Here is a 13,066-nt window from a genome sequence, read left to right as displayed (position 1 = left end):
TGGTAGAGATGAAAAGGCGAAATCGCTATTGGATCAAGAAATATCTAAAAAGCCAAAAGAACAAATTCTACGAATTCGAAGCATGCGTGAATACTCAAAATGCACTGAAAAATACTCTAACAATTTTAGAATCATTCAACGAGTCTCGCATTCTAGATTTTTGATTTCCAAATCTGTAAATTAATTTCTAAAAACATGAACCTGCAAAATATTTCGTAATCCGAGTATAAAGTTCAATGCAAGCAAAATTATTTAGATTTACTTAAAAAAATTGCTTTTAACCGAAAGAATTAGAAATCAATGGTTTAGTTCACTGAGAAGCTTGTATCATTAAGTACTCGTAAAGTCCAATTCGCGTTCTATAGATTAGGTTTACCAAGAAAGTAAACAGCTTAACAATAATGAAATTAGGATTCGATGACATAAGTTTCTGTCATCAACATTTCAGAAGCTGGTCACACACTGTATTCACCGAAACGAAGTGTAACATGAACATTTCCAGAAACACTTGAAAACTTTTGTCAAGCTGCAAATTGTATTCTACAATAATCAACGATCTCACTGAACCATTATCATTCTCAAGCTACTAGGCACTGTATTGTTTATACAAATTGATACAGAAACTTCTAACGGCTCTCGCAATTCTATCAACTTTATTCTCAAGCCCCTCCCTCAAAATTTAATTAAAAAGGACGGTAAAATTCTTGTTAAGTATTTTATATTTTTCTACAAGTAATCCCCAAAAGCAACAAAATATTTTAGACTTCACTGGTGACAAAAATTGCCTAAATCTCCCAAACACTCGCCGTTACTATTCCTTCAATATTAAATTGTAAAATTCTTGTTAACTATTTCATATTTCTCTATGAGTAAACCCCAAAAAAATATTTTTTATTCTACTAGCCACAAATATTGCCTAAAACACTCTACTCGCCGTTACTATTCCTCCAATATTGCATTGTAAAATTCTTTTTAACTATTTTATATTTCCCTACGACTAATCCCCAAAAGCAACAAAATATTTTTTATTGGACTAGTCCCAAAAATTTTCCAAATCTCCCAAATTTTTATTCTACTGGCCACAAAAATTACCTAAATTTCCCAAACACTCTACTCGCCGTTACTATTCCTCCGATATAGATTTGTAAAATTCTTGTTAACTATTTCATATACCTCTATGAGTAATCCACCCAAACATATGTTGTATTCTACTGGTCACAAATATTGCCTAAGACACTCTACTCGCCGTTACTATTCCTCCGACATTGCATCGTAAAATTCTTTTCAACTATTTTATATTTCCCTACGACTAATCCCCAAAAGCGACAAAATATTTTTGATTCTAGTCCGAAAAATGTTCGAAATCTCCGAAACACTGCTCGCCGTTACAATTTCTTTGAGATAGGATCGATAAACGTTCTAAATCGATTGAAAGTGTTCCTGGAAAATTGATGAAATTCGTACCCGGTCGAGATGACAAAAAATCAGCGAGTCTCATGAATGACTCTTATGAATGACTGAAAGGAAAATGCACGTGCATATGGACCGAGCGTATGGAAGTACCTTTATGGCTTGGAAGACCTGCCGGTTTCCTCTAAAGGCTTCTGCAGAAAATCTGCCAGATATTTTCATTCATAGCCTGAAAACCACGCGCATCTTCCACGTGATTCGGCTGTCCGTCGAGAGTCATCCGGGGGATTCGAATATAATTCTCGATCACTGTCGCGATACTAGAGAACAAAATTCCTGGATATCCCCGACATATAACAAAGGCTCCGCTAGTAGACTCTAGAAGTCCTTCGAACTCCTCACTGTCTCGTTTTAGTCTACACTGCGAGAAACATCGTCGTCACATAGTCTTCAGAGATCCCCGGAGCTCTTCTTCCTGTTCTTGTACAAGTTCCGTATCTTCTTCGCGGACATGTTCGAACCTCGAAGAGAACTTCTGTCTGCGCACATTTTTTCCCTCACATCTTCGTCGATTACACCACCGTATTAACGAAGACACAACACTGATCACAGTAACGGGAACTTTGGCGGCACTGACGGTCGAATCAATCCTTTATGGCGGGACGATGGTGTTAGGTCGAATCCGTTATGGTAAAATGACGAGTTTTCGGGCGAGTCTTTCGCGGGACGCGTTAATTCCGAGGTGACAACAGGAGGTCTCGAAGGGACAGCGTGCCGCGTGCTGCCATGCTGGCAAGATGCCCTGTCAATGTGTCTTGGCTAACTAGAGATCTACCACCTACTATCACCCACTCTCACCCCTTACACACTGACTACGTGCCATCCGACCCCACTCCACCATAGGGCCGGCCTCTTCTTCGTTCTCTTTTCTCTCCTCTCCCTCGGTCGCCCTCGTTCCACGTGTGTACCGTCCTCTTCTTCCACGTGCGTACCCCTACCCCGACGCGTGTTAACCTTCTGTGCGAGCCTCCTCGGCAAGGTGTCCCGCCGCACAGATTCGCGAACCTTTTTCATTTTCCTTCCTCCCGTAAGGGCGCGTTTCCGGCCAGATCAACCCTTTCCACTAATCACTCGTGTTACGCGTTTCCCTTGAGGGCCCGGCATAGCCACGTGACTTTTTAATTAATAATTTCCATTCACAGCCTTCAGACATAGACTTAAGATCCGTCTTGGTCTTAACTCTGTGACTAAACTTGTCACATTTTTTCCTCTGTATTATCGATATTATGAATTCTGACGCCAGAAACGGGAGGAAAGTTTTTCGGTTTATTTCGCAGAGAATCAAGACAAAATACAGCTCAATTTTCTAGTGCGCGCTGCTCTCGATTTCATCCAGAAAACTCATCCAATGGCATAGAAATGCTTGGATTCAAGTCCATTTTTGGCCTACTTCGAACGCTTATATTACCAAATATCTGCATAATCTCGGCACCTCCTGATCAGCGCGCACTAGATTCCCCTTTCGAATGAGCCATTTGCCAGCGAAAAATATTCTCATATAAGGACGAAAACTTAAGGCACGTGAAACCATTTTTTGACGGTAATGTAGTCACTCAACCTTATCGCGAATCTACGAAAACCGAGCCCTTAAATCTGTGACTAAACTTGTCACAATTTTTGCTCTATATTATCGATATTATGAATTCTGACGCCAGAAACGGGAGGAAAGTTTTTGGTTTTATTTCTCAGAGGATCAAAACAAAATGTGGTCCAGCGAAAAATAAAGACGATGACTTTCCTCCAGTGAAACCATTTTTCGCCTATTTTTATCGGTAACTTGGTCACTCTACCTTATCGCCAATCTACGAAGTTTTGGGCCGTAAACCAAAACGAAATTCCGCTTTACTGTTGTTACAGCCGTTGGGGAATACACGGGCCTCTGATAAATATTTTCTCTTTCTTCTGGGAAATTATGAACGACAAATAATCACTGTAAAATATATCGTAGTGCAACGAGTCAGCACTTTCAGTTTCAACTAGACTGTAGGGTTAGGGAAGAGTATGCTATTTTTTTGTTTTTTTTTTTTTTGTTTAATACTGATTATTTTATGAAGAAATTGGCTGGGTGAAATGTAGAACAATTTATTTAATTTTATTCCTTGGATTGTACAGAGTGTCCCGAAAATGTTACACCTTCTCGAAGACGATTCCGGAGGTGATTTGAAGTAACTGTTTCCTTTGCAAAAATGTTCTCCGCGGCTTCGTTACGGAGCTATCGACTGAAAACGCGGTCCAATCGGAGCGCGGCTACCGCGGACGGACTCTAGCTCGGCCAATGGCAACGCCGGGCTCAGCGCGAGCCATTGTAGCCGCGCTGCGATTGGCCCGTGTTTTTCTTCGATAACTCGTTAACGGAGCGGCGGAGAACATTTTCGCAAAGGAAAAAGTTGCTTGAAATCACCTCGGGAATCACCCGTTTGAAGTGAAAGGGTAAATTATCAGTTCAATCAATTATCAATTAAACAGTTTCTTTTTACGTTTCGGTGCCATGCCAAGCGACGGAAGATCTGCTGCTTCGGCTGGTATCTCTCGGAAGGGGTTCTGGGGATAAGGGTTCAAGGTTCGCCCGTGACGGGGGAAGATTTCGCAAGGTGAGGACAGGTCGGAGGGGGTTGGTAGAGTGCCGGCAAGTGGAATAGGTAGCGTCAGGGTCTTTCGCAGCCGGGCTCACCGTTCACTGGTCAATAATCCACGAAAGGGAAGGCATTACAAGCCAGTGATCTCGAGGGTATCGGGGCCACTCGTCTGCGAGGCAGGACCACCGTGATCGGCGTGGTAATGGTATCTGAAGAAAATAATATCCTACTTCCCCGTCCCGCGCTCACGAACCCGGGGATATCGGTGTAGCAGAGAACCAGGCTCGAATGGAGGCCCCCGATCACCGATCAGCGATCGCCGAATGAACGATTAGTATCCCGTGTCGTCGGCATCGACGTCGGGCGACCCGTGTACGAAGAACGTCTTACGTTTTACACGCTCGTCGACATGGATATCGCTCGGAACCGCCTCGCCCGCGTCTCTTCCTCGCCCCGTGGCACCGTTCCCTCCGGTACTCGCAGTTTCCTTTTCCGCCTGGGTCAAGCCTAATTTCATTGCAGCACCACGCAATTTTTCTTGCTATCCGGTTGCTCTGAAAGTAATTCTGCTTTTTCTAGGGACGATTTTTCACTATTTAGAAGTTTTATTGGATGGTGGCCATTTTGTTCTATTTCCTTCTGCCATATTTCTGGCAACCTGGAGCAAAATTGAAAATTTCTTCTTCCTTTCACAATTTCAATAACCCAAAAAAAGGATGGTCGGTGGATGGTGGGTGGGTGGTTTAAATTGCACTTATTCATTTTTGTCATAAATGCATAAAATCTACAGTTTAGTCACGAAAAAAAAAGAGTTACAGAGTTGCGATGGATAATATTGCCCGTAGGATTAACTAAACTTATTTTTGAAGCATAATGAATATTAGAAAAGGGATATATAACATAACTTGTAGCATAACTTTCGAACCAGTGAATTCCTCACATTGAATCCTCGATTTTTGGCATTTCCTCGTCGAGATGTGCAAAATTATATAGTAAAAAGTTAAAAATTTCTGGTTTGCCAAGGTGAAGTTTATATATTAACTGATTTTAAACGTGTAATGTGCCAACATATTCATACAATGATAAGAATTCAGATTTTTTCCATTTAGAAATTGAATTAGGACCTAGTTTCGTAAGGCCCAGTTTTGGAGCACCCATCATCAGTCCCAACCGACATCATAGTTTGCCATAAGCGGTCTCAGGCCCCCTTCCTCGGCGAGGAATGTCGCGATGCGAGGAACTCCTCCGGGTCCCTGGAAACGTTACAGTTCCGTGGAATTGCACGTTACGAACGAAGGGCAGGAGAGGGCGGGGTCCGGTTTTCTACGGGGTCCTGCGTAAATACCACGGGCCCAATCGGCTGGAAGTGTAAGCCAATACCCAGGGTGTACACTCGGCGTGCTGCGAGAGCTCGGCTCTCTTCTACGCGACCCCCTCCCCTTCCCCTTCTCATCTTTACACCCTCTCCCTTCACTATTTCCCCTCTCTGTTCGTCGCCCTTTCCACCCTCTCCCTTCATCCTTGCGCTCTCTGCCCTCTCACTCTTTCTCTCGTCCCCCTAATTTGCAAGTCTAAGGAATTCGCAATTCTAAGGTACAATCAACATTAATAATAAATAAATAACCAAGGCACAATTTATTCAAATATTAACTCTAGAATTACAAGAGAACGCGACTTGTACTTGACTTTTTCCGTTACGATTATTGAAATTATAAAAAATATCTTAAATGTTTGCCCAAACTTGATTGTTTAAGGGCGTCTTGCGATAAAAATATTTTTCCTGTAGAGGAATAAAATTCGAGTAAAATTTTTAGTCGGATCTCTCTTATACAAGTCTTAAGGAATAATTGTGTATTTTTCTTTGTTTTTTACAAAACGGTAATTTCGATTGATTTCTGTGCTTTTCCGTATCGGGGAGATATCGAGGGAAAAAGGGACGAGAACACGATCCCAGGTATTTCGGCGGTGTACGGGACATAGGTGACACACGGTCGACGCCAGAGCGCTGCCGCGTGCGGTTGACTTCCTCTTCCTGTGTCCACATCGGAACTACGTAGTCAGGTGTCCGGCCTGACGGCCGCGATTACGCCGACATTCGATAGTCGGATACGGCCCTGGGTCGTGAGAGGAACTGTGCGCTGGAAAACAAAAAAAAATTCAATCGCCATTCCACCTTGTCTCCATCCCGCGTTCCGGAAGCGTGCTTCTGTGCAATCCTTAAAACGTTTGCAGCCATTTTACTGCATCCCACAATTTTGATCTCGAAGTTTTGGACGGGATCGGTTAGGTTAGAAACTTTCCCTTACCCTTTTGGAGCTTTTTCGACCCCTATTCAATTAATTTTGATGCTTCCTTTGGAGTAAAATATTTTCTGAATGTTATATGTCACGGTATCACATGACAAATGACGTTACAAACGACAGTTTATTATTAGAAATTACTTGTCTCTTCTAATAGTTTTTAGTTCTTATCTTATTTTTTATTTTTAATTTTTATTTTGCTCTAATTTTTGATTTAATATTATTATTATTTTCACCGTTCCTAACAATATTTTCAAACGCCTCAAAAATATTATGACAATATTGTGTAAATTCCTAACAATATTTTCGAGTGCCTCAGAAATGTTATCACAATATTATTATTACTTTATTTTATATTAAATTTAAAAAATGTATTTTATACAAAGTTAAAAAAATTTATTTTACATCAAACTAAAAAAATTTATTTTATATGAAGTTTAAATTTGTCTACGTATCAAAGTTGTCAGAATTATCGAGAGCGATGGAACCAGCAAGCACCGGGGTGCCGAATCGTCGATGCACCGGTGAAGTCGCGCGTGGTCGATGCACGTGTTGCGCTAATGTCTGTTTGCATCCAATTTGCGGGTCCGAAATCGTTTCGTTCGGAAATCCAGATAGCGTCTATGGCAACCAGCCTTACCCTCTCGAAGCCACACCTGTGTTTGCTCGCACCTGAAATCAAAGAGGCGATTACATCGTTGCGAACGCGCATCGTACGCGCATCCGCTTCGATCACGTGTGCACGTTGCACCGTCGGATGACCGGCAAATACCTCTTCCTTAAATACTTTCGGCAAACATCGGGGTCGACCTGGAAAGAGGACACTGGTTCGACATTTTTAAGACCCGTGTGTAATTACATTAAATCCACCAATCAACAATTTTTTCCCCCTCTATTCAAATCCTTTTTTATTTGAACGTTCTGTGAGAAAGTTGCAACCATAAGGTGCAGTAAATCGATGTTATTGAGTAACATGAATCTTTTGATTACTGCCTATTGTTCTCAATACATTCGTTGCTCCACAATCAAGAAAATTGGGTTGACGGATTTTTATGCAAAATGAAAATTGTCTGCACTAATTTTTCACTTTTAATCTTGCGCTTTCTTTTCCCAAGCATAAAGGAAAACAATACTAAAAGAATATAAGTATGACTATTTTGTCTACAACAACGTTTTACTTAAGAATTTCTTGATTAATTTTGTAATAGGAATAACAATTTTATTCGTAATCCAACAAGTTGTTTGGAGAAATGTCTTTTCGAATTAACATTTAGCAGAAGAATGTTTTTTAAAAAACATTAACATTATAAAGTCTGAGTTCGCCCAAAAATCCCTAATTGTAAAATTTTCAAACCGACGATTATCAAAAATTGTATCGCGGATCTCGTAAATGAAATCGATGAAACGGGTAACCATAAACTTAGGCTCAACCACGGGGAGATTTCAGGCATGAAGTCACGCGCAGGGGAACAGATGATCGTCGCCGGGTTGAGTGATTAGCCATCGCGACGAGATGACAGTGACGGTATTGTTCGCGATCAAACGATCGTCCCGCACCGGGGTCCCATCTTCCATCTCCCTGCGCTAAAAGTGATTGCCCATCGGATAATCTTCGGCGGTTAGATAAAATCCCCTCTTTGAACGATGGAGATGTTACCAAATACGTCACGGCCGCTTAATTACGTTTGCGGCGTACCACTTCTTGCGGCAGGGGCAAGGTCGCCATGCCAGAATCCGTGTAATTGTAACACGGGGACGGTGTCTTGCGGTTTTCCATTTGAAAAGCCGCCAAAAAGATCACTGCTCCTCCCTTCCCCCCTCCAATCAACAATTTATGACTAGACTGCGGAATTTAAATAAAAATGTTTTACATTAATTAGAGCAAACCCTTAAGTCAGCTTTCTTGTTTTAATAATTTTAAATTCTGCAATTTTTTTACTACTTTGTGTTTTGTCTACTCACTTTTGTCATAAAATCCGCAGTCTAGTGAAAATGTCAGGTTTCTCCTGAAGTATTGACGACCTTTCGATGACCTTGGGTTAGTACTTTCATACGCAGGATAATAAAAGATTGATTCAACAAAAAAATGGGGTGGACTAAAGAATAAAGTGCAATTGCAACTGCCGGGTGCATCGGTGCATCCGCGTAAGAATTAAGGTCATAGGCAGTTAGGACGTATTGTGATTTTGTCCTCTATCATTTTGTTCTATTTTTACTTTGAAAAGGAGTAGTTCCCAGAATCACCCTGTACAGTGAATTCTCGATATATCCTCACGGGGTGTACCCCGCGGTAGTGGGGATAATTCCGCGACGTTTATCATCCAGACCTTGGCGACATATATAGAGAAATCACTGTATACAGTGAATCCGAAAATGATTTGAACACTAAATTACGTTTTGAAGAGGCTCGTCCGAGCAGCTTGTCTTCTACCGGATTGTTTGTTCAAAAGCAAGCAACGATCGTTGTTATTCTTCCGCGGAGTGCTTTCGCAGGCACCGGGCGCGTCATCGAGGACGTATCCGGTTTCGTTGTTTCGAAGAAGGGGTTGAAGGAGCCGTCCGGCGTCGGGCCCAGCATCTGCCCGGCTAAGAAAACACAGTCCGCCAAGAGTCGTCGGGATGATTAGCGAGAGGATAGCCTCGCGCCCCCAGGTTCGTAACAGTTTCTCGGGGATTAAAACCTCGTCCACCTAGCATCCCCTCGGCCCCTGTCCTGTTCGTACGAAATAGCCGATTGAATTACACGCGGCGCGTGCCAGCCGGCCGGCCACCGTCACCGCACACGGCCGCCATCTCTCCGGAATAAAGAACGTAATAACTCGGCGTCTCCGATCGCTATCTTGTCATCCGATGGGATTTGCGACGAGCGGGCCCCGTATCCGCATTTGCAAATCTGCAAACGCCCTGCGAGCCGATCCCGGAGACACGCGCCTCCAGCCGCCATTTTGTCGGTCCCTTTATCCTGTGGCACACTTGGCAACAGAAAGTTCATGGTATCTCGGTTTCAAGTGACAAAGACCTTTGGTTTACACGGTGCGGCAGTTTAAAATAACATTCTAATATTTTCGGCCATTCGTTTCTGCGGATTTTATGCACTCACGAAAATTTGTAGGTGAAATGTGAAATATGAAAAATATTAGAAGAATGCATGGGCACGTTACTTTCAAATAATTAAGATTATTAACCAGAGATACGAATTCCTGTTTCCTTTTATTGCAAATAAGGCATAAATATTTTATTTTATGTTTCCTTAATCCTTTTGCATATTATAGATTTTTTTAAATTTTTCATTTTGATTGAAACATTTTTAATATAATACAACGTAAGTTCAAGGTAAAAATTTTTGTACAAAAATACTCGGTGTGTGGATGTACGAAGGTCCTCGGGCAATTAACGTTGTCACGACCGCTGACGCCACAATGGCGTCATGTGAATTTCAGCGGTTAGTGGCCACACTGACGTCAATTGTTTTGTTGCCACATTGCGGCATCCTAAGATTAGGTTTCTACTATTAGACGTTGCTACGTACTAGACTCAATTATTCTGCTCTTCTACCTTTTAGCAGGTTTTGCCAATAATTTCGTTCGCAACGTTTAATATTGTTAAATAAAAGCTAAGCTTCCTTTTACATAGACACACAAAATTGCTATCTTGAAAAACCAGATTGAATTTGCGTTATGCGCATTAATCGCAAACGAAACGAATTTTTGGCATAACAAATTAGTTTCCGAATATTTTGTTGTAGGAAAAATAACGTTTGTTATTTTCAATTGTCAGCCACTGGTAAAAAAATGAATCTGGAATGTGGTTTATAGTGTTAGCAGGAAAGGAAAAAATGAATCAGCGTAATAATCCACTTCCACGGAAGGCAATTTGTTATTTGAATGTGCAACCGAAACTGTTCCGGATGTTAATGGAAAGATGATTCAGTGAATGAATCAGCGTTAATTGCGTACAATGTTTTTTCGCCTAAGCAAAATGGATGACAAATGATTCAAGATCTCGTTCAATAGTGACTTTTATCATTTTTATTTTATTCAATAAATTATACTAATATTCAGTATTAAATTCGAGTTTTCAGAAACATTTGCACATTCAATGTAATATTCTCAAGTTTCATCGATTACCATTGAATAACTATTCTTCTATACCTTATGTCTCGATACCTCATTTGAATAACTAATCACCTCATTTCCTGCCATTGTTTTTTTAAAACGACACAGAATTATTCTTAAGGCATTTGGCATGTTGAGCAGTCAATGAATTTATATTGAGCGTCTTAACAACGCTTATTATAAACTATCAGCTAACACTTTTTAATTCCTATTATACTAAGTATTTGAACGTTAGAGTCGTTTTCAATTATTCGAAGCCCCTGAGGCATACGCTCTTTTTATAGTATAAATGTCAGACCGTGGACTCGTAAATAAATTCAAGTGGCAATGAAAAACGTTCTAACGATTGAAAATATTTCTTGTTGCATATAATAAACGTCGCGGGACGCTGGAGATTTTCTTACATGTCTGTCGTTATTAGCATACGAATAGTATTTTTTAAAGAATAATAACTGATCGTGTTGTAATTTAGGTTGGCAATGATGGAAACTCATGGCGTGACTTCGAGCATGAATTCACTTAAAAAAAACTGTGGACGACATTCGAGAAGTAAATGTATACAAATGACATGCGTCGAAGCATTTATGTGTTTCAGTATAAAAGTGAATGAAACTATTTTTAATATCTTTTCGATGGTTTCAATTATTTTATACAAAAAAATTTAACAGTTTTATCACTAATTTAATAATTATTGTATTATTTTCCAGATTTTTAACTTTTCGTTTTAAACGATAGTAATTGACACTGAACACACCAGTATTAGAAAATCCACGACTTTGCAATATTTAGACCGTTCAATTTTCTGTCATCGCATTCGGTTTCGTATCTTAAGCCTCGTACACATTTTATCTATGCTAAACAGCACGATAAGAAACAAAAAATAACGGTGAATTGCAAAGTTTGCAACAAGCGAGTTTATCAGTTGTAAGCCAAATTCCTCCATACGTTGGAATAATTATTTAACGACTGTGCAGCCATGGAACTAATAGATACACAAATTATCATAAAGACAACGTCAACTCCGAAACGATAAATAAATTTCATCTTCGTTCGGAACTGTTAAGAACAATTTTTTTCATCAATTTTTTTTCCGATAGACCAAAGATGTGTCCCTAAAAATATATTTCCTTAAAAAGATGCTTATATAAATAAAAGAGATTCTTAACGTGATGCAATTAAATCGAGCTAACGTTTCTAAAATAAAATTTATTATACAAATATATCTTCAAAAACATAAATAAATAACTCAGCCATTAACAGTGTTAACACTAGAACAACCAAGCACTAAATGCAACTGGCATACGTTGCTTTATAATAACAACAAAATAGCATTTGTTTACATTTCGTACCAGTTTTGTTTAAATATCTACTTCGATAGAGAAGTATATTAAAAGATTGTCTCATGGAAACATATTTATAATTTCAATATTTCTAAAAGAAAAAATTAGGAGTAAGTCATTTTGACTCGTCCGGTAGTTCTAGTGTTAAGGGGTAGTTATTTTGTATAGTAGAAAATGTAAAGGGGGTAGTTAATTTGAACAGTAGAAAATGTAATTAAAGTTTTCTTAACGTCTTATTCACATCGTTGAGTAGAACGTTCTCTTGCTTTACCCCTTAACCCTTAGCAACCCCATCGGGTTAGCAGAAACACAAGGTTGAAGTTCGATTAACGTTTCTTTCATGCACGTTATATTGTCACAGAAAAATGAGAGTAAGAGTGTCGGAGAAACAAAAACAACTTTTCCCAAATGTTCTTTTGTTTTATCGCAAACCCCGTATTAAGGGGTTAGGCGTATCGAGCTGCGGACGATGTGACCGAAGTTTTGATTAACGTTTCTTTTTATTTATATTGTTGAATAGAATCGGGGTAAATGATGAGGCCAGTATCGGAGAAACAGGCAATTGCGCCAGCATTCTGGAATTGCTTTAAAGCATTAGCTCGAACGTTGCACAGAGGTATACAACCCCCCAAGATGGCTGCTCCCGGGCGTATCGACGTTTGGCGTTTGCAGGGTTTCCCAGAGGTAAGCTCATCGGAAATTGTGGGTCTTCCCTCCCCTGGCATCGCCCCCGCCGCTTTTGCCGGCCCTTCAAAACAAAGAAACACACGTAATTAAATTTTTGTCCGGCACAAATTAATGTGCGCGCGTCGTGGCGGGCACACCGGTCGTCGCAGCTGCACCACCGACAGAGAAAGTGTAATCCACATTCCGTCTTTCGATCGAGCTTCCCCCCCCCCGCCCCTTTCTTCCCTACATTTCCCCCCTCCCATTTTTACCTACTTCAAAAATCAAAATCTCTCCCTCCCTTCCCCTATCCACGACAGCCCTCGTCGAACGATTTTTATTCGAATCATCGACCAGGAAACGCGAACATCGCGAGAAAATTTCAAAATTCATCGAGAGCTATCGTCGTCGATAATTGATCATTGTTTTGCTCTCAAAGTTCTTTTCCACGGATCGATACGGGAAGAATTTTTTTAATCCAATTGTTTTGCTCGAATTCTCCATTTCGAATTGTTGATCTGAAATTTCAATCAGATTTGCAACATTTAATCTTGTTTCCTCGGCGCAGAATTCGATACAGGCGACAAAATTCTCGCGAG

At 40.4% G+C, this 13,066-nt stretch overlaps 1 protein-coding gene across 1 annotated transcript in view; it reads left to right on the top strand.

The window, feature by feature from the left end:
• Ctbp (C-terminal binding protein) overlaps positions 1–12,736 on the top strand; it is a 65,803-nt gene extending 53,067 nt beyond the window's left edge. The window contains exon 8 of the mRNA XM_076787788.1: positions 12,322–12,736. Coding sequence (XP_076643903.1) covers positions 12,322–12,391 — 70 coding nt within the window. The 3' untranslated portion in view covers positions 12,392–12,736. The remainder of the gene's footprint in view (positions 1–12,321) is intronic.
• Positions 12,737–13,066: the final 330 nt, after the last annotated feature.

Source organism: Halictus rubicundus, chromosome 5, assembly GCF_050948215.1.
Source record: "Halictus rubicundus isolate RS-2024b chromosome 5, iyHalRubi1_principal, whole genome shotgun sequence".
NCBI classification, from domain to species: Eukaryota; Metazoa; Arthropoda; class Insecta; order Hymenoptera; family Halictidae; genus Halictus; species Halictus rubicundus.
Note: the sequence above shows the minus strand (reverse complement) of the source record. Positions and strands in the feature narration are given on the sequence as shown.